Raw genomic sequence first — 23,239 nt, 5'->3', positions numbered from 1 at the left:
GGGAGGGGCATGAAGCTCTGTAATCGTTGAACACTGGACAGCTGCATTTAGAGGCAGCGAGCCGTAATACCGCGTGCTAGCTAAGCCGTTAAGAGACCTCACCACTGTGGGGAAAGGAGCGAGGGACTCCGCGAGCGTGGAGCACGAGTGGCTGTGCTATGACAGAGACAGGGGCAGACCACCCGTGTTTGCTTGTCGTATGCATCTATCCAGGTCTACGGTTCCCCGCTTGTTCATCTCAACAAGAGAGGAACGGCAGAGGGGAGCAGCAACACAGACAGAACAGCCATGCGTCGTGACGGTATCACCCGATGCACTCGGGGGATTAATATATGTGCCAGAGATCTCGCCACTGAATGTAAGAGGAGCGAAGGGACTCTGTAAGCATGAACGGTTGCGGTGTGACAGAACACAGGGGGGGTTAGTCCGTGTGTGCTTGTCTATGCATCCATCTAGTCTCATGGCTCGCCGTGTATTCATCCCGGCGAGAGAGGAACAGCAGGGGGAGCAGGAAACATGGATAAGACAACCAAAGCATAAGCGCGGTCCCGGCGTGGGAGGTGCCAGACCGGTAACGCGCTCGGAGGAAATTCATAGCAGAGAGGCTCACCGAGCCGCTGTGCTGGACGCTATTACAACAGCGCCTGCTCTTTTAGCTTATAGCTTTATATTAAAAATATTGATCTTACCGGGCGGCCGCAGGGGGGACCTCGTCAGGCGTGTGTCCGCTGCACAGGGCTCGTACCACGGCAAGCGAAGGCTATCTTCGGTTCTCGGCCGGAAAGCGGCAGGGGAAGACGCTAGACCTGGACTCTGCTATCTTCGGTTCTCAGCCGGAAAACGGCAGGGGAAGACGCTAGGCCTGGACTCCGCTGCAGGGCTTTTGTCAACGGCGAGGTAAGGCTTCTTCTTTTTCTTCGGAGCAGCGAGAGGTTCGCGCTGAAGGAGAAAATAATGAGCTCCTGACGATTGAACCGCGCTTATATAGGGACGCGTTCCTCCCGCGCGCGGGTTCAAACGTCATTGGTCTGTACTTTGTACAGACGTTAACCAATAGGCTTCAGTCACGGAGTAAACAGGAGTTTCCCCCCCCATAGCGTCAGCTAACTGACGCAATGCGAAGTGAACCGTATTGAAAGGGAACCTGTGTTTACAGTGAGTGGGACCGGTAGCAAAGGCAGACGGCGGGCGCTTCGAAAAGCGAAAGAAAGTGGCGTGCCACGCTTTTTCCATGCATTTTAGATGTCAAAGGACCCTAATGCAAGAATTCTTCCAATAAGTGGTCCCTGTTCTCCTGGTGCTCTCGATTAGGCAATCCGTGCTTGGTTTGTGCAAAACCATGGCTGCTTAACAGATCCATTTTATTTTTCTTTTCTATGAGATGAGTTTTATGGAGTGATTCTGTGACTGTTAAATTGTTATAGCCATAGTCAAGCATTGTTGCTCCAAAAACAGCCATAAGCTAACCACAGTGGTCAAAACAGCTTGTCTGGCACTTTTATGTATTAAATAAACCTCTGTAACATTTCTTACACCTGAACTATGAACTTTCACAGTTTCTCATCACTCAAGTACTTTGGGCTATTCTGTGGTGTCAGCACTTAGACGTGTTGTAAATCTCTCAATGAGTGAAGGATTACAGTCAGTCTGGTGTAAAGTGGTGTTTATGAATCATGAATCTGAGTCCATTAATCTTACATCATCACCTTCCTATCCTTATAAATCACATAACCCCAACACAAGCACACAGGGTAGCTAAATATACCTTGGTAAACCTGTAGTTTTTTTTACCTTTTTTACATTGATTTCTAAAGAGTGAAAGGAAACAAGGCTATTAAACCACTTAAGATCTGCATGCCAATAACTTCAATATGTAAAATGTGCCTTGCTCAGCATTCGCTTATGCTGATATCTTAAAGCATTGACTGGAAATGTGTCTTTGAAAGTGCTTTCATCTTTCAGAGAAGGCAAGAATAAAAGTATGTACTGTACATGTGAGGGAGGCTGTGTGCAGGCATTTATCATATTTATGTATAATCCAAGACTACATTTGTTCAAGTGTATTTGGATGAACTGTACTATTATTTCCCATACACTTGATAAATAACCCCCTTAAAATTGTAGTTTAACTAATAAATAATAAAAAATAATATGTGGCATATGTCGTATTGTTTCTTTTTTTATTTGTGTTAACATGGGGCATTGGGTTTAGAAGTTTGAAAAAAATGCAAAGTAAATATTACAAAAGTTGTATATAAATTGATATTAAAAGTTTCATATAATATGAATATATAATATAAGTCATTTTTTACTGATAATCCTAATATACAGGGCATTGTTTATTGGATAATTGATTCATTAACAAATTATAAAAAAAAAATAATGAACCAGATAACTCAGTTAAATGAATATTCTTGATACAAAATAATAACTCCCTACTGTATGGTGGATATAAAGATTTTCATTTTATAGTGAATTACATTTTGGCTGTTAAATGAATTGTAAAAATAAATCTGTACATTTCCGAACAAACAGAAGCCCACAGAGGCCATGCCTTACATGCATTATTAAAGTAAATATTATTATATCTTTCTCTCAAAATGAAAAAGCGACATCTGAACTGATTAAAAATTAATGTCCGATAGTGCCGGGACCTTAATTACCCAGGAATGCAAAAAACACAGTTTGAGTCATTCAGGATGAGGGAAGGGGGGAACCAGCACCAGAATTAAATAGCCACTTAGATGGTTTGTTGACCCAGTCCCCTTGGCACACGCAGATACACACTCCAGAAATGAAAACCATCAATACCGTGATTGAGAGCGGGCCTTGTTTTGCCCGTAACGCCGTGCAAGTCATAAAAACGTTTTTATTGATATCTCTGATTTGCAAAACAGTCTTTTTCTTGTAATAGGTTCCCAGCATTAGGTTTCTCCACAGGATGAACGAGGCCATTGTGGGAATGATTTAAACCGCAGGGCTGCACTCTCGTCCCTCAGGCTATGAACCTGATTGTCGGCAACCGTTGCGTGATTTAGTCGCCAAATTTGCAATCTCTATCGTCTAACCAGCTTATTTTCTTCACGAGATGTCATGAGGTTTACTGAACTTTAACAAATCATTACTTTTTCTCTCTCCCACATGTGCTCTTTCCTTCTCTGTAGTTACGTTGTTGGACACCATGTCCGCTCTGGGAGACCTTGGCTGGGAGGCTTACCCAGCAGAAGGGGTGAGTAACACAACCTTAAAATCAAGACACAAAAACACACACTCTGTCTCAAACACTTTTAATCATTTTTGACTTATGCTGTATTTTGTCCCACTGCCTGTTCTAGCAAAATGATTTGAACTGCATGGGGACCTACATACTCTTTTTAAATTAAAATGAAGCTATGCTCCTGGGACTCGACACAGTTTTGAACCCGCTGAACACGATTTTTCCCTGCAAACAATCATTGTTAATCATGCTGTCACTTAGTAGATGTGCTGGAGTTTCACATGGTCAGATTTAACTTGTATGGATGTATATTCATAAGCACGGATGTGCTTTCTACATCTGGACCTTGGGAAAGGAACTCCCTAAGCATAAAGTATTAAAGGGACATTCCACTTTTTTTGAAAATATGCTAATTTTCCAGCTCACATAGAGTTAAACATTTGATTCTTACTGTGCATTCACACCAGCCGCGGAAGAGGCGGCAAGCGCGGATGATTTACATGTTAAGTCAATGCAAACACGCGATTAGGCATCCTGCGGCGCGGTACACGCGGTAGCCGCGGCGCGGATGTCGCGGAACGCGCGGGGCGTTCCGCACGAATTGAGCGTTGCCGCGGGAAACGCGTGAGTTCAAAAATCTGAACTTTGGCGGAATTCTGCACCGCGTTAACCAATCAGGAGCTTGCTGTAGTAGTGACGTGATTACAGGAAGCGAGCGGAGTGGTGTAGTGCACCACTCCGCGGAGTCGCAGAAGCCCCTCCCATGACGCGGATTTCCGCGTGAATTTCTCGAATGACTAGAATTTCACCTGCGGATTTCACGGGAGAATGAAGCGAGTGAACTCAAATGTTCAAGCGTCCAACTTCGCGCGAATAGCGCGTTTTTGCCGCCTCTTCCGCGGCTGGTGTGAACCCACAGTTACAGTTTTGGAATCCATTCAGCTTATTTCCAGGTTTGGCGCTAGCACTTTTAGCATAGCCTAGCACAATACATTGAATCTGATTAGACCATTAGCATCACGCTAAAAAAATAAGCAAAGAGTTTCGATGTTTTTCCTATTTAAAACTTGACTCTTCTGTAGTTACATCGTGTACTAAGACTGACGGAAAATTTAAAGTTGCGCTTTTCTAGGCAGATATGACTGGGAACTATACTCTCAAACTGGCGTAATATTCAAGGACTTTGCTGATGTTACATGGCTGCAGGAGGCGTAGTGAAATTACGCACTGCTCGAAAATAGTCCCCTGCTATTGAAAGTAACCAAGGGGACTATTTTTCAGGCAGTGCGTAATATCACTACGCCTGCTGCAGCCATGTAACATCAGCAAAGTCACTGATAGCGCGATGCTAATGGTCTAATCAGATTCAATGGATTGTGCTAAGCTATGCTAAAAGTGCTAACGCCAGACTCGGATATCAGCTGATTAGATTCCAAAACGGTAAAAATCTAATGTTTAACTCTAGGGAAGCTGGAAAATGAGCATATTTTTTGAAAAAGTGGAATGTCCCTTTAATACAGTGCAGACTCTTTATTAAGGTTTCTGTTTTTAAGGTCATTTTGCACATTTTTGGTACATGACAATATGCAATTTATGCATATGAGGCATAAAAACCAATGCAAGATTCAGTAGATACTGAATATCATAAATCAAATCCAGAACCCAGAACAGTGAAGTCATAGTCATAGACTCTTTGTTTGAAACAATTTGATTATCATTGAAGCCAACAAATATAGCGAAGAACTTGCTTTGTATAAACACTTATGGTCAAAGCATCTTTGTTAGATTATAAATGTGAATTATTTATATTCAATGGAATCATTCAGTCTATTGAAAGCCTTGGTTTATTTCATCTGTCGCTTTATTATTAACAGAACTTTCCAGATGCTGGTATCATGCCAGGCCAAACTTCTGGTATTGATCCATTTTAGTTTTGGTATAGGATGTGGTCTCAAGGTCATCTATGAAGTCTACCTACACAGAGGGGTACTATAAGCTCAGTCCTGTTTCCAGCCAAGAGCCGCTTAGTTCGGCTTAACACCACCTACTTGGTCGCTTTCTTCCAATTTATTTGGAGGAAGACATCAAGATTAAGTCTCCAAAGTTGGAACTGAATCCCATGTTCCAGAGAGCAGAAAAGGGAGCGGTTCCTCTTGAGGGGAGTCGAGGAGGCTAGCTGTGTCTTTTTGATGTACCCAAAGTGGTCCAAAAATAATCAAGTTAGCAAAAACCACGGTGAGCTTAAAAGAAAATCAATCCTCAGGATTTCACACCCACCTCTTAAATGATTTAATAGAGCCGTCAGTGGCTAGATCAGATTGCCCGATGTCGCACACGCATGCACGCAGGAGCTCGTCCACAACCGGCTAAATCCGTAGGCGAGCCGGATTTGCGAATCGTTTTTCAACATAGCTGAAAATAGACTTGTTGACTTGTGAACCTCTAGACTTAACTTATGTTAACTTATGTTGTTGATAACACAAACCTGCCATTTCCGCAAGATGAACGAGGGAAGAACTAAAGAATACTGAATGAAATGATAAAAAATTTCAATGCAGATCCACAACGTTTATGTAATTTTGTAGGCCAAATCACATATATGGAATCGGTCATATTTATTATTCACAATATCCCTTGCAGGTTACTTAAATTAATGTCAAAAAGATTAGCCTATGTGGACAGCTTGGAGGGGTGCGGATTAATGTATTGAATTTGTGTGATGATGTAGTGTCGGTGAACCCATCTTTATAGGTTCTCAGATGATAAGCGGAGTCTAGCCCCCTTTTTAACCCCAATTGCTTCTCAATCTGTTAAAATAGTGTGCTTTTTGGGAAGAAAATTCCCAGAACCGCTTGCATCAAAAATGAGAGTTTGTGATGGTCTTCATTCAGTTGTAGAAAAACATGGGAGCAATGCAGGGTCACAGGAGTTTACAAATGTTTTAAAATAAAAGTTGATAATTAATTGTTTTATTGAATTAGATGTTAACAGTTTTACACTGCAAAAAATACTTTCTTAGTATTTTTGTCTTGTTTACAGTAAAAATATATTTGTAAAAAATCTTAAAGGATTAGTTAATTTTCTTACATTTTTTTTGATAATTTACTCACCACCATATTATTCAAAATGTTGATGTCTTTTTTTGTTCAGTCAAGAAGAAATTATGTTTTTGGAGGAAAACATTTTAGTATTTTTCTCATTTTAATGGACCCCAATACTTAACAGTTTTAATGCAGTTTAAAATTGCAGTTTCAACGCAGCTTCAAAGGACTTTAAACGATCCCAAACGAGGCATAAGGGTCTTATCTAGTGAAACGATTGTCTTTTTTGGCAAGAAAAATAAAAAATATGCACTTTTAATACACAACTTCTCTTCTTCCTCTGGCTGTGTGACAAGCCAGCGGGACCTCACGTAATTGCGTAATGACGTTAAAAGGTCACGTTTTACATATGTGAAACGCACATTTGTGGACTATTTTAAACAATAAACTGACACAAAGACATTAATTAGTATCATTCCACATACAACAAGGTCGGATCGGTCCTCTTTCTCCACACTTGTAAACACTGGTATGTAGTTTCGATACGTCATCCGTGACCTCTTGACGTGATGATGTATAATGTGAGGTCGCGCTGGTGCGTCACAGGACCGGAGAAAGACGAGAAGTTATGGTTCAAAAGAGCCTTTTTTTTTCTTACCAAAAATGACAATGGTTTCGCTAGATAAGACCCTTATGCCTCGTTTGAGAACGTTTAGACTGCAATTTTAAACTGCATTAAAACTGTAAAGTGTCGGGGTCCATTAAAGTCTATTTAAATGATAAAAATCCTGGAATGTTTTCCTCAAAAAACAGAATTTCTTCTCGACTGAACAAAGAAAGTTATCAACATTTTGGATGACATGGTGGTGAGTAAATTATCTGTATTTTTTTTAGAAAATTGACTAATCCTTTAAATTAATTTGTATTTTGTTGATGAACGAAATGACATAGGAAAATAAGTCTAGTTTTTAGACAAAAATATAAAATTTAAGCAAATTTGTGCTTAAAACAAGCAAAAAAAATTTACATATGGAATTGTGTTTATGAAAAAAGTAATAACTTATTTCAAGAAAATATTTCTTATTCGATTGGCAGATTTTTTGCTTGTTTTAAGCACTAATTTACTTAAAGTTTATATTTTTGTTTAAAAACTACACTTTTAACACTGCAGAAAATTATCTAAGAAAAAAATATTTTTATGCACAAAATTACTTAAATTTTATATTTTTGGTCTAAAAACTTCTTGGGTCGTTTTGCAAGAAAAAGGCATCTTAATTTAAGTTTTTTTTTATGGAAACAAGACAAAAATACTAAGAAAATGTTTTCTTTAAAATCATTTTTTTTTGCAGTAAAGTATTTTTCTTTACTATTACCATTCTTACTTAGTATTTTTGTCTTGTTTTCAGTATAGAAATATCTAAAAATTCTTAAATTAATTTGCAAAAATATCTGCCAATAGGGGGAGAAAAAATCTTCAAAAAAGTTTACTTTTTTTCTTAAACTTTTAATTCAAAAAAAATATTCTCAGCCCATTGGCAGATATTTTTGCTCGTTTTAACCACAATTTCACTTAAATCGTATATATTTTTGTCTAAAAACTAAAACTTATTTTCTTAGGTCATTTTGGTCATCAAGAAAATGCATTGTGATTAAATAATTTTTAGATATTTGTACTGAAAACAAGACAAAAATACTAAATAAAAAAGTAATTTTTTACAGTGCTGTTATATGCTGATTTATTGTCTTGCTATACATATTTAAAAGTATTTTCTCCCTATTATATTTTTTGTGCAAAGAAGAACATAAATTGGGATACAGCTTTGGTTTTCCTGTTACATATCAAACCATGTTTAACCACAATAACCTTCATACATATACAAATGACCATAAAATATCCAATTAATAGTCTAAATTAAGATTATTACCGGTCTCTTATATAACTGCGTGTCATTGTATCACATCACAGTCCTGTTCCCACATTCCATCTGTTCCGAATAGCACTTTATTAAATATCCCCTCATGTCCTTGTGCCGTGTTTACCTTAGATTCAGTGATGGTTGAAGTTGGCTTTGTTTTGCATGTATGGTTATCTAACGGGAGTGAACTGTAAGGCTATGTTAGGTCTCACAGCTGCAGTTTGCGTTTCATACCCAAGGATTATCGTGGCGACCCGTGACCCGCCGATGTGCTGGGTTCTGGAAAGGCTCACAGGAAAAGCCAACACGTCCCCAAAGCGGCCGTTTCACCTCTGCTGGATATTTACCTTACTGACTCAATCGACTGCCACTTGACCTTTACAGGTCAAGACTAATACAGCTTTCCCTGTCCCAGATGTGGAAGGTTTGTTTTGGATCGGCTCTCCAATACCCGTAGTCATTTTGGGTACGTGTGTGTGTTACCAAAATAGCAGGGAATAATTCACCAAGAATGATAGAAAGCAGGTAACCCTCAATAACATGTCTCACGGAAGGGGCTGTCTTCCTAAAAACAGACACTCTTTTAGGGATTTAAAGCCAATTGCATTTAAGTATCTTAAACTACCAGATGATTGTGGACTGCAATCAAGTTAAGCCAATGAAGGGGCTAAGCAGACCCCCTAAACTGACATGTTTGCCTGGCTTCAAAGCATTGGTACTCTATGAAGGGTGACTGGGGAATGGAGTTAAGGCATTTCAGATGGGACTCTAGGGGAAGCGGCCAGCTGGAGAGGCTAATTTTCCAGACGCCCACATCACACTTATGACTGCTACCTTGATTGAGAGTGGCTAAGCTATACCTCCTGTCCAAATAGCCTGTTTTTCACACAACATTTGTGTGTTGGAATAGGTGTGCGTAGGACTTGTGAACGTTTCAGCGTATGCTTTGATTTTGGTAGAGGTTTGCTACTTTCTTTCACCATGAAATGAGACGCATAGTTGCTTTTCATAGGGTTTTACAAGTTGAAACGTGTAGCTATTTTTTGTGCATCTGGAAAGTGTAACTCAACCCTCAAGACTTTTGTCAAAACCTCCCATATGTGGTAAAATACTTAGGGTTCAGACAATGCAATCCCAAAAAAATGTTTCTATAGTGGTTAGCTTCAAACCAGCATTTGAGAATAAATAAACAGAGACACATAAACCTGCCTTTATGCCTGTATAAATAATCTTTCAAATGTCAAAATTATTGCACACGAGGGAAAGAACGTACCCTCGGTTTATGTGAGACGTTTAGCTGCCGCGGCGCTTTGATCTGCGACGTTCGCTTATTCCAACCAGTAAGCATGTGGCTCAGTTTAAATCCGAGCGATGCTAGCAATTGACCCGTGTGTCTCGATCGTTTTTCTTCACTGTAAGCTAATGGAAATGTGTCACAAAACACTCTCATCATTATATGCTATGACATCATTGCATGAGGGACAAGTGATGCCCGCTCCAACTTGAAATAAAATGCATGCTTTATGTGGAAAATGGGACTTTTGGAGACAATCTGATGTACTTGGTCTCCTTGAATATGTGCATTCATACTTGCAACTCAGTTAAAGATTGTTAAAGGACACACTGCTCTAATAGTCAGTCACAGAATCACATGTTCCCATCATGCACTATTCAGAAGATCCAAGAGGAAAATCTCCAAGTGGTCAGGCATTTTGGAAAGCAGCGATTCCTGCAGCTTAGCATTTGAAGTCTAGCATGTTATTTGCTGATTGATCGGTAGATTAAATGAATTCAGTAATCACTTAAAACTGAGCCGGTGCTCCTTCAGCCCATCTCCACTGCAAATTACACAGTGGAGGAATTGAACTGAATTTATTAAAGCAAATCAGAATCTTTTTCGAGAATCAGGCGTAAAAAAAATCCCCGAGCGGTATATTTGCTTTCCCTTTAGGAGTGAAATGTTACTTATGCATGAAGTGTTCCAAATGAAAGAACCTTAGACAAGTGGAAGCAGATGGTAAGAGATGATGGGAGACAAAGTTTCTTAAATGTACTGTATCTAATGCTCTCTACACAAGGGCAAACACAAACACACATAAAATCAGATGCACACTATATGTTGCATGAACGTACATGAAATAACATTTTTACAGACAGTGTTTAGAGTAAGCTAAGCGTTCTCATAAATATGTGACCATGACTGTGAAAATAGCTGAAGTCATATTTGTGATTTAGTGTTTTAAAGAACATTCAATGAAAATATAACCTTGATATGTTTAATACTGACTGTATAAGATTTCAAATGCTTTCAAGCCTTACCAATTTGAATATTTGAGCACGAGCCGTGAAACCGATATCAATGCAGTGCTCACACGCTGTTTAAGAAGTTTTGTATGTGTGCAACTGCGCATATTTAAATGTCCTTGTCTAGAAATCCAGATCTCAAGGCTTCAGACGGCACAGAAATGCTACCCGAGCATGGGCGTTAAAAATGTGTGTGAGTCCTGACAGAAAAAAAACATTTGCTGGAGTACGTGGCATTTTCTTGTATTCTGGTGCTTTTTAATTAAACAATTTGTTTTATAGCCTAAAATTTGTGTGTAGGCGTTTCGCAGGAGTACAATATGATATAAAAACAAAATGGAGTTTAAATTATATGGACTTAGAAAAATCAAGTGGAATGCACTTGATGAAAATGGCTGGGATATTTTTGACCCATAATGGGTAAATATTGGACGGAAAACATGCTGGGTTAAAAATTACACCATCCCAATGTTGGGTTGTTGTTATGCAACCATTGATTATAATAACCCAACAGTTGGGTTAAAACAACCCAGCATTGGTTCAATTTTAACCCAGCATTGTGCTCTGTCCAATATTTACCCATTATGGGTAAAAAACACAATTTTTAGGTTGTGGAGTTAAGGAACCAGCAGCGTGGAAATCGAGGCTATAGCTAAAACGCGAAATAGTTTTTCATTTATGAGGCTATTCCTCTAGTAAAATGGATTTCAATGACAAGGCTCTTAACACAGTGGTTCTTAAACTTTTTTGGGCATGCAACCCCCCTTGTATATGGTGCATCCCTACAGTACGTGCCCCCCAAAGAAGATTTATGACATAAAACATTTTGTGCAGTTAAAACCTAGTGGTTAGAAAGTCGGGCTTATGAACCGAGAGTTTGCGGTTTGAGTCTCACAGCCGTCGGGTTGCGACTGTGGTGCCCTTGAGCAAGGGACCTTATCGTTATTGCTCCCCGGGTGTTGGGATAGCTCCCCATTGCTCCGAGTGTGTGTGTGTGTTTACAACTTGCAGTGTGTGTGTTCAATACTCACTGGGATGGGTTAAATGCAGAGGTCACATTTTGATGCGTTGCATACTTGAAAAGCTGGTCAATTTTCACTCTTATTCTAAAACTTAATATTTGAAATAAACAAAACATATTAAATTATACAGTGTTGTGATCTTGATTATTAGCCTTATTTTTCTGATATTTAATTAAGGAGAATTTATGATACATTAATTTATTTTATAAAATGTCATAAAATCAGGGCCCCCCGGCACCATAGGGCCCCCAGTTTGAGAACCACTGCTCTAACAAGTGTTCATATGCGCTAAATTCAAGAAAAAGTGAGTGGGTCAAATATCAGTGGTTTTAACTCATTCCCCGTCAGCCTTTTTTAAAATAGTTGCCTGTCAGCATTTTTTGTGATTTTTACAAAATGCCTTCCAGGAAAATGTTCTTCTATAAATATAGAAACATACAAATATATCAAATGAAAGAACAGACCCTCTGCTTTCAAACAAACAAACCGGGGGGAATTTTTTTTTCATCCTATCTTCATTTGTTCTCTTTATATAACCTCTAAAATATGGGTAGATTTCTTCAAAAATACCAAATTTTGAGAAAAACGCTGAAATAATTGAATTTTTGTAAAGGAATTTTGTTAGAGATCAGATTCAGAACGATTATCAAAACATACATGGAGTTTAAATTGATTACATTAGTTTTTGCTTCAGTTTTTAAGAGGGTAAGAGCACCATCTAATAGATAATAGCGGATATACAGATTGCTATAAAAACTCACCAGGAAAGCGTTATTGACAGGGAAATGTTCTCTCTTAATTAACTCGTCCATGGTGGGGAAAGAGTTACACGTGTGTGTCTTTAAAATAACATAAAAACATATGTTGATATAACATCACAGAATTTTTACCATGTATGCAGTATTATTTTACATTTGATTACTTAATTCAATTTCTGTACTTTAAACCACAGACCAACCTGAAAAAATATGAAAAGCACTGTTTATTTTATTTAATTGTGGGTAATTTCTCCATTTACATGCAAATATTTATGTGCAATTAAATGTGATTAATTAGATTAAATAATCAGCACATCATGTAATTAATTAGATTAAACATTTTAATCGCTTGACAGCCTAATAAATATGTTAACCAAATGCTCTCGGCACGTATTATCTGTTCATCAAATATTTTTGCATCAATTCCGCTTAATCCCAGCCTTAGGCCATACAGAAATACTGGTTTGTTGGCAGAATCTATTAAATGGCCTGTTTTTAGCAAAGTCCTCTTAACCGCACGAAAGATTAATTGGATGAACGATGGCATGCAAAATGACCGTGGATCACATTTAAACTTGGGTCCCTTATGAGTACTTAGACCTGAATACAACCCGAATGTGGCCGTGCTTGGATCACACTGTGGTTCAGTTTCTTCATTATTACATGCTGATTTTCATTATTTGCAATGTTGCGTCTTTAGTCATTTTGGTTTACTATGTCTTGTCCAAAGAAGTGGATTTTTTTTTTAGAAATTGAGTTTTTTTCCAAAAATCGTGCATGCACTTAGAGGGTTTTGCAGCAAAAGTCACATTAGTTAAATTCAAATGAAATTACTAAAGTGATGTTTGTGGAAAAAAAATAAGGCATTTCAGTTACTGACTAATAACGCTTTTCAATGCCATCAAGGTGAAATTATTGAACCTAAACTTAAGAGTCTGAAAAAAGCATCCTCATTTACAAGAAAACATGTCAGACACACTTAATGGGTTTTGCAACTCTTCATTTGTGGGATGTGAAAGATTTGATGCCTTTTAATTTGATCATCAATGAATGTTGTTGACACAAAAATATTCTCTCATATAGAGCTTATAAAATGTAGTATTGGCCTTTAAAATGTCAAGTCTTTAGTTGTACTTGCAAGAGCATGCTTGAACAAAGTCATTCCTCATCCTGGACATTTAAAGTGATCATCAACACTGTGAGTTACAGGGACATGCACCTTTTACAGCTGTAATGGTTGTTCTGTCTGTTTGCAGTGGGAGGAAATCAGCGTGATGGATGAGAGGAACACCCCAATGCGCTCCTACCAGGTGTGTAACGTGATGGAGGCTAATCAGAACAACTGGCTACGCACTCGCCACATCCCGCGAGACGGAGCACAGCGAGTATACATCGAGATTAAATTCACCCTGCGTGACTGCAACAGCCTGCCCGGGGTCCCGGGAACCTGCAAAGAAACTTTTAACATGTACTACTACGAATCCAACAACCCCAACCTGTGGTTCATCAAGGAGAGCCAGTACGTAAAGATCGACACCATCGCCGCCGACGAGAGCTTTACGCAGACCGACGTGGGCGATCGTGTCATGAAGCTCAACACGGAAGTTAGGGACATCAATAACTTGAGCAAGAAAGGGTTCTATCTGGCTTTCCAAGACGTGGGAGCTTGCATCGCTTTGGTGTCCCTCCGGGTCTTCTATAAGAAGTGTCCTCTTGCCGTGCTGAATTTGGCTCAGTTTCCCGACACGGTCACGGGGGGAGATTCGGCTTTGGTGGAGGTGAGGGGATCTTGCGTGAATGATTCGGAGGAGTTTGAAGCGCCGAGGATGTACTGCAGCGGAGATGGCGGATGGCTAGTGCCCATCGGACGCTGCGTCTGCAAGCCAGGCTTCGAGGAGAATAAGGACTACTGTCAACGTGAGTTGTCTATGCAGCATATTACACTCCTGGGTCTACTTTTATGAATATTACTTTTTAATAAATAAGTAAGGACTTTATTTGAGGTTTATTAGATTTAAGCAATAATATCTGCAGCGCTTGTGGTGTTTGCATTGTTTTAGCACTAGATTTGGATTTGTTGGGACTTTACAGCATCTCTATTTTCAGAAGTTAACAACCATGGGTTTTGTTAAGGTCGGCATTTGAAACATGCATAATATGCAGGTGTGTTTGCATAATAAGGAATGGCAGTGACTTAATATAAATATAAGTGGTGCAGGGCAGTGCATTTAACGGCTTGTTACTTTGAATTGTGGGGTGGTTAGTGAAGTTTTTGTAACTTGCAACTGCTGAGTATTCGCTTTAGTACTGTGTGTCTGCGTATGCAAGGAGATGCAAATAAGTTTGTGATGAAAGTAGCTGAGGGCTTCAGTGACTCATTCGCATTCACTACGTGCCTCACGTCTCTGTGTTGGAGAAGGCAGCTGTGCTCCAGGATACAAATTATTGAGACATAGCATTCCTTAGACTATATGCTCTGTTTATTTGCTGCAAATCCATAGGCCTCCGGCAGGCCTTGTAAATCTCATTCTGCAGAGTTTGTTTGTGTGTGTTGGGTGAAATTGTAAAAGTTTTCTCTGAACAGACCTAACTGTTTGAGTGAATTAAACTCTTTCCATTTAGCCTGTGTAATAGTTCCTCAAACCTTAGATTTTCACGATCGGTTGGATTTACATTTAAGCTGTAAGGTAGGCTACTAGAGACCGTGCCATATTGTGAGTGGGTTGTTAAACTTGTGGAAGTCTTAAATGGATTCAGCCATGATGCTTTAAGTGTTGTATTATTAAAAAGATGTTTTTCCCATAAAGTCAAAATATAAGACATTTTATTTAAATAAGTGTTGTTTTATTCACGACTGCAATCTTTCTGCTAAAACATATAGGCTTAGTCCTTGAAACATGAATTTACTATGTAGTTCAGCTACCCTAGAGTTAAACATTTGATTTTTACCATTTTGGAATCCATTCAGCTGATCTTCGGGTCTGGCGGTATCACTTTTAGCATAGCTTAGCATAATCCATTGAATCTGATTAGACCATTAGCATCACGCTAAATAAATTACGATATTTCGATATTTTTCTAATTAATACTTGACTCTTTTGTAGTTACATTGTGTACTAAGACCGAAAGAAAATTAAAAGTTGCGATTTCCTAGGTCAATATGTCTAGGAACTATTCTCTCATTCTGGCGTAATAATTAAGGACTTTGCTGCTGTAACATGGCTGCAGCAGGCGCAATGATACAGTATTACACAGCCCACGAAATAGTCCCCTTGGTGACTTTCAGCTCGTTGGTCATTTTTGAGGGCGATGCTAATGGTCCAATCAGATTCAATGAATTATGCTAAGCTATGCTAAAAGTGGTACCGCCAGACCCGTAGATCGTCTAAATGAATTCCAAAACAGTAAAAATCAAATGTTTAACTCTGGAGCTGGAAAATTGGGCTATTTTCAAAAAAAAGTTGAGTGTCTCTTTAACAGCTGGGTTCTGTGAGTGCCGTGCAGTAATATGCATGATGTAAACTAACCCCTTCATAAGCCTTGATTGCTCTCCAAACTCATATTGCATTGTGCCTTTGATGTTTAGATTTTTGTGTAGCCTGTTAACATGTCTAATAGGGCTGCACCATATATTGTTTCAGCGTTTACATCACAATACATGCATCTGCAAGTCATTTCACAGAACATACAGAGTTTTTTTTTAAAGAAACACTATTTTGGACCTCTTTGCCAGTGATATATACACTATACAAGAAAGGGCTAATCGGCAGAAGAAAATCACAGATCTTTGTGAGAAATCAGTGAGCAATACAAAAAATGCAAAGGAGAAGTTAATTCCTCTTAAACTGACCTTTTATAAGTCATCTGATGAAGTCATCCAGTATTTCTCATATCGCAATATACATCACAGGAAAACATAACATTGCAGTGCAAGTCCCCCTCCACTATTGTGCAGGCCTATTGACTTAAACAAAAAATAAAACATCTACCCACCCACATGAATCTCATTCGATGAAGCGTCTTTTTAAATAAATTTGCTGTCTTTTAACATTCTGCTAATCTACACTTCTTTTTGTTTATGCACAGCATCATTGTATCTACTGTTTTTTATACTGTAGGAGCTCTACTTTCTCGGACTGCAGTAGAAAGATGGATATAAGGGATAGCGAGTTCGAGTCTATTTGTGGGGCTCCTGTTCTTTTTCTTTGTGCGTTCGCCTATTTCCTATTTAATGGCTGCCGAGTGGCTTCATGTTGTTTGCTAATGGGCAGTCTGGAGCGACACAGAGGGACCTACTGAGGAGCTAATGATAGCACCTTCATAAAGAAACGTTTGCAGATTTCATACCACTCTCTGCCAGATAAATCTCTTTTTTCTGTTTAAAAAACATTGTAAATTTTACTTTTTTTAAGTAAGATTCGGTTAGTTTATGCTAATTTAATTGATGAATTATCTATTTTATGTTGCACAACAAACATTCATATTCTGTTAAAGACTTGCATTGCTTCCAGTTTAGGTCTTTTGTGTGGTTTGATAGATACAGATTTGCTTTATGATTTATGGGCAGTCGAAGCCCCACATTATTATAGTCAGGCTTGTAACCCGAAGGTTCCCGGTTTAAGTGCCCTTGAGCAAGGCACCTTAAAGAGATACTCCAGGCAAATATTAAAATTACCCCATGATTTACTCACCCTCAAGCCATCTGAGATACACAAGTCCATCATCTTTCTGAAAGACACATTTGGAGTTATTTTAGTAAATTTCCTTGCTCTTCCAAGCTTTATAACAGTAGAAAACAGAGATCAAGGAACAACTTTTAAACCCCAAAAAGAGTCCATCCATCCTTCACAGAAATAATCCACACGAGTTAATAGTTACTTCTTGATGTGATTTCGTAAGAAAAATATCCAGTTTTCAAACCTTGTCAAAGATTTTGAAACTTTTAGAACCGACCTCGGGTTTTAGGATCTAAGTGGACCCGTGAAGACATCTAATTTGTTTATTAAATAATAAATGGCAAAACAGAAAACAACTTGCTAGGTTATAGACCAATTTCGTGTTTGCAAACAGAGATGACGTTTTTAGTGGGCGGAGCCAAACTGGTTGCAGAAAGTGACTGCTCCGCAGTAGGGTTGTGAAGCGTTTTAGCATTAAACCGTGATTTTTATGGATCCGGTGTTCTGTCGAAGTCTGATTCCCCTATGTTTCCCATTAGTGCAATGTTTCTTATAGCGTTTTAATCACGTTATGTTTATTTTTTTAGATGGATAAAAAATTTAAATGGCTTGGCTACTGATATGCATGTATGTAATGTATATGTATTGTTCTTTTTTGCTAAATCAATTATTTTTACAGTCTGAATCGCTAAAGTACATATAAAAGCAATACTATCATGTATTCTATATAATAACGTTTATTAAAAATTTCATATTTTTCCTGTTTTCTATTTCTTCCTTATATTTATCTTACGTGTTTGTTCTAAAACTATTATAAAAGTATTATGTTTAAACATACATTAAAAAGGCCTGTTTATATATTAATAACACTTTACATCATGTGTGTGTGTGTGTGTGCTATATTAACTATGTAAACATAATAATTTTAGAACAAACAGGAAGAAGACATAAGCTAAGATATAATGAAATAAAAAGAAATAATAGAAAACGAAAAAAAATTGAAATATTAAAAAAAAGTGATATTATTGCTTTTTCAGTATAAAAAAACATTTATGCCGAATAAATTATAATTGTAACGTGATAAAAACGCTATAAGAAACACATGGAGGGAACAGACTTCGACAGAACACCGGATATCTTCTCTACTTATTTTCTATTCTAATTATTAAAAGACTTCCAGATGATTTCCTCGCTCCATTCTGTCCATTTAAGGGCTTATTGTAATCATAAACACCTACGTTTATCTTCAAATGATGTCTTCGACGATGGTATTCTATAAAAATGAAAGCCATCTTTTTTGGCATTCTTATTCTGACAATTAACAGCACAACAGGACATTTTCTAGTGAGTTATCTTGCTCTTTTCACCCGTGTCTCATTCATTTCCACTGTTTTTCTCCAACCGCATTGCGTGCGCAGCTTGCAGTGACGTAACTGTGATGTCTACTCTAAATTGGTCAATAAGATTACCGTAGAAGTCCATAGCTATCACCATCAGATCATACAGCAGATGCGATATTATCACATGAACCAACTTTATGAACAATTAACATGATTATTTTTATTCAAATGTAATAAAAATGTCTTAACTTTAATTTTGTATTTAAATCGCAAAAACAGTATTACTGTACCTTATGCCATTCCCATGAACATTCCCATACTCTCTTGCCCTCGAGTTTCAATTATGTTGTGAAACTTTTCCTCCCTTTCTCATGCACCGAGGTCAAGGAATGGTCAGTTGTTGCAAAATAATCTTATCAGAACGCGTCACTGTAATGAATTGCTCTCTGTCGGTCAATTAACCTTATTCAAGACAAAACTAGCTGTATCTTTTCCGGTCCAGTCGCCGAATCAATCATGTGACAGGTCAGTGGAACAGAAATAAAGGCCTCGCTAACAGCACACAAAACTCAATAAATGGAGATTGACCGTGTTATTTTTCAGTGTGGTGGTCCGTGGGCCAACATGACGAAATGGCTAATCACGGAGGTCTATTGGCAGCACAAGGCCAGAGGTCACCTAATATATGTTCTTGTCCTTTATTTAAGGCAGTGAATTATAGCCGCGTGTGCAAACGAGCGTGGGTACGTTTAAGCCCACGGTTGTTCATGTTAGTGAATGCATTACACATAAGGCAGGCAGATGGCTTTTCATATTTAGCACACGACTGATCCTTTTAAGCCCTGATTATATTGAGGATTTGTGAATTATCCTCGATCTGTATTAAGCTGACAAACACCTAAAATGGATTCTGCTAGTAGTACAATAGTAGCCTTGAAAAGCATGCAGATATTTAATCGACATGCCTCACAGATACCACACAGTTTGGATATGGATTAGAAATCACAGATCGTTTTGCGCCATATGCCGCTTTGGGTTAGTGAGGAACTTATCTTTATGGTGAAAGTATGATAAAAGCATAATAATAAAGTAGTAAGAAATTGTACAGAGATAGTGTAAAAAGGATTTTGCATCTGATCAGTGTCTCATAGATCCTCAACCAAGCTAATTTATAGGGTTTCTTTAAGAGGGATAGTAATTCAGACCACTATGACATTATTGCATGTATAACGTTCACACTGCATAGAGAGTTAAGGTGAATCATAGTATTAAAGGTGCCGTAGAAAACTGTTACTGTATTTTTCTAGGCATAGATGAATAAAAAGAGTTAAGTACATGTAGGGGTGTGCGATATGACGATATTTGATCGTAAACACTTAAAATGTCTCCATGATCCACTTTTTCTTCGTCTGATACAGGCTCAAACATAAAGTCTGTTTACACACACACACAGAGCTACTGAATTGAACTGCTCTGAGAAACAGCCAATAAGAGCAGAGCTCAACATTATTATTCATGACCCTTTCAAATAAGGTAATAATAGACCATTTAATTCTAAAAGCAAATTCTAGGGTTGTAAATGGACATGTAAAACCGTCTCTAGATCATATTTGCATTTAATACTTAATTAATTTAATTTATGTAGATATTAGAGAACAATTGAACATATTTTTCCATGCATTATTTGGCACCTTTAAAGTACATTGTTCTTTTCCATACATTTAAAGATAATACATATGGTAATGACCACATACATAAAACTAAGGGCGACCGGGCTTTTGCTACGGCAGCTCCATAGCTATGGAACAGTCTTCGTCTTCATTTAAGATCCATCCCCTCTATTTCCTGAATCTGCTTTAAAAACCCACTTTTATTCAATATGTAACTAAAAATGTTGTGTTCCTTTGTTTGTCTGGATTGTGTTTTACTCTTTATTTGTTCTTATTTGTTGTTCAGCACTTTGCTTGCAACTTCAGTTGCTTGTGCTTTATAAATCAATATACTAAACTAAACGTACTTTCAAGATCCAAAAATAACAAATAGTTCAAGTGTTAAGCAGGACGAAGAAAGCTCTGTGCAAGAGAGATTATTGTTGTTATTTGCTGAAAATCTTTTATGGTGATTTTTTAGTCCTCTTTCTTTCCTTTAGCTTAAATGATTGTAAGCATTGTGTTGTTCAAAGCTCAGGGGTTTGATCCCAGCGACCCACATTTTTGAAAAATGTATAGATTGTATGCATTGTAAGTCACTGCATCTGCCCAATGCATAAATGCAAATGTTTAAGCCATTGTGTTGGTCAGTGTGGTCACTCATCCTTTTGTGGTCCATGAATAAAAGTAAGCGAATGAGTTGTAAATACCACGACTCGAGGGTGAGAAAATCATGGTAGAGTTTAAATGAAACATTGAAGCGTCTGGGTAAGCATTTGTCCTTGGAGAAATGTGACGGCAGATTGAAATTCAGGACATATAAAGCGAGAATACTTTCTCCTTTTTACAGCAGTTGTTGGTTCTGGGCCAAGGCGAAATGCGTATTCATTTAAAAGTCAAGCTTTTGAAAATGTTTCTGTGGTGTTGAGCGCTAGCTAAATTTGGAAACACGGCTTGACTAATGCCCACACGCTCAATTGTGTTGCCTCTTCTGCACGGCCGGTGACTGCAAACAGCGACGAGCTGCTTATTTTCCAAGCGAAACGGTGAAGGCAAAGGTGTTGGTTTCTCAAATTTGCTCTGTGTTTATGCCCAAGAGAGCTGAATCCATGCTCTCGTCTGAGCCAGCGCTCTGCAAACAAAAGGTCAGAGAGGAAAAGCGCGTCAGCTGCACTGAATAGCCTGTGCGGTGAAATTGTCAGCAGGGTAATGTATTAAAATGAGCCGTTTTTTGCTTGTCTTCTTTATGCAAGGTAGGTGCTAATGGACTCATTAGCCAGGCCCGCTCTGACTCTGAAATGGCAGTCTGCTCTAATTACTGACATTTTCCATAGTGCTGTTTTCGTAATATTGGTGTTTTTCCTCAGCCCTTCTGTGGTCGAGTTTCGGTAATGGTCACCCCTCCTTTTCTAGCGACGCTCGGAGACCACTCAGGAGATGAGACTGCTGCTCCCTGTTTAAATATTCATTAGGACTCATGGATCCAACTGTCTCGGAGAATCGTGAATAAAAAAAAGGCTAAGTGCTTTCATTTAAAAAAGGCAACAAATAATGGAAAATCATGACATTCAATTAGGCCTGGCTACTTGCTGCCCGTCAACGCTCCTCATTTGGAAGTCAGCAAGAAAGTCCATTTGAATGCTGATCAGCGCGTGTTTGTTCAAGATCGCGTTTCCAATAATAAATTTGTTCAAAAATACGGCTGGTCATTTGTGTTTGGTCAGGGCGCATTGTGCTGAGTGCCAGTAGCCTACCATATTTCCACAGGGACCTCTGTACGTAGGACTTTCCTATGAGTTTCTCAGATGACGCTTATAAAATATTAATATCTTCATAGCCAAAGCATAGTTTTTATGCACTCTTGTGGGTATATAGCTTCATTTATCAGAAGGTGGCTTGTTTGTATACAGCGAGTGAATAAATAGATATTGATAGATGATGCTGCCAAACTTACAGATGGTTACTTTAAACATGGGAAAACAAGTGGACATCAAATTATTTACTGTTAAAAGTAAAAGTTGGATCTACTTAATTCTCACTTTAAGTAACAGATTTAAGGTGATTTAAATTTTTTTATTTAAAATTAATAAATTATAAAAAAATAAATGATAAATGATGGTAAGCACACAGTTGATGGTACACTGTAAAAAAATTCCGTAGAAATTTCAATGTTATTGCAGCTGGGTTGCCGGTAATTTACCGTAGATTTACATTTATGTTATTTACTGGAACGAGTTTGTTCAAAGTTAAATAAATTTTAAATATTAACAAGTCTTTATCTTTACAGAATAAAACTATACAATAACAGCCTCATGCAAAGCATTCTGGGAACCAGAAATCATCATCAACCTTTTTCTGTTTTTTGCTTCAGATTTTGTTTCCCAGAATGTTTTACTTGATGCTGTTTTTTAAGTTTTACTCTGTAAAGACAAAGACTTGTAAATGTTTAATGTTCATTTAACTTTGAACAAACTCTTGCCAGTAAATAACATAAATGTAAATCTACGGTAAATTACCGGCAACCCAGCTGCAATTTCTACGGAATTTTTTTACAGTGTACACGTTGACTACCATACCGTATTTATTATTTCTATATATTTAATAGCGCATGCACACACAACCAAGAGCTCAAGATCCCTGAAGAAGTGTGTTGTTGGATATAGTTTGTTTATCTGTGGTAGCAACAGAGTTGTGCGTCTGGGTGATTCTCACGAAATCCAGATTTAGAAGGTGTCCAGCATCAGATTTTTTTTAAAAAGCCATTGAAGCTAATTTTTTTGCACATAAAAGATTAAGTTCTGAACTTACTATAACTATTATTTTTAGAGGATTTAAAAAATATTTCCTATAGAATTATTTACATTTTTAAGATTATCATTATAAAAAATATCATTACCGCAACATGATATTACATTAAATATATGCATTTACAAACTCATGTTTCGGTAATGAGAACTAAAAAGTTGTCTAGGTACTATGACAAACAAAATTCAACTTTTATCTGGAGAGAAAAGATAAGAGCCGTTTCTCAATATGCGTTCTTTTGTGTCCTTGTGGACTTGTAAAACGTCATCAGTCCCAAGTACAGTTCCAAATCAAAGTTCGCATCCAGCCAAGTTCACATAACATCCCCGGATGTGTTCTTGATCCGCCCATTTTATCGAGGATGCATCAGGAGGTGACACTGCGGACTTCTGACAGCCAAGTTTCCCAGAATGCATTTCGCGTCAACTGCAATGAATTCGAAATATTCTAAATATTACTATTTCTGTGTCATGAAATTAAGTTTTAAGAGCTGTTTAGTCGAGAATATAGA

General features: G+C 38.0%; 1 protein-coding gene across 1 annotated transcript in view; it reads left to right on the top strand.

Annotated features, from left to right (window-relative positions):
* Positions 1-23,239, top strand: part of epha4b (eph receptor A4b) — a 186,350-nt gene that overhangs the window by 26,766 nt on the left and 136,345 nt on the right. The window contains exons 2-3 of the mRNA XM_065267044.1: positions 3,165-3,229; positions 13,515-14,175. Of these exons, the coding sequence (XP_065123116.1) occupies positions 3,165-3,229; positions 13,515-14,175 (726 nt within the window). The remainder of the gene's footprint in view (positions 1-3,164; positions 3,230-13,514; positions 14,176-23,239) is intronic.

This window comes from Paramisgurnus dabryanus, chromosome 6 (assembly GCF_030506205.2).
Source record: "Paramisgurnus dabryanus chromosome 6, PD_genome_1.1, whole genome shotgun sequence".
Taxonomy (NCBI): Eukaryota; Metazoa; Chordata; class Actinopteri; order Cypriniformes; family Cobitidae; genus Paramisgurnus; species Paramisgurnus dabryanus.
This window is presented reverse-complemented; position numbering and strand designations above follow the sequence as displayed.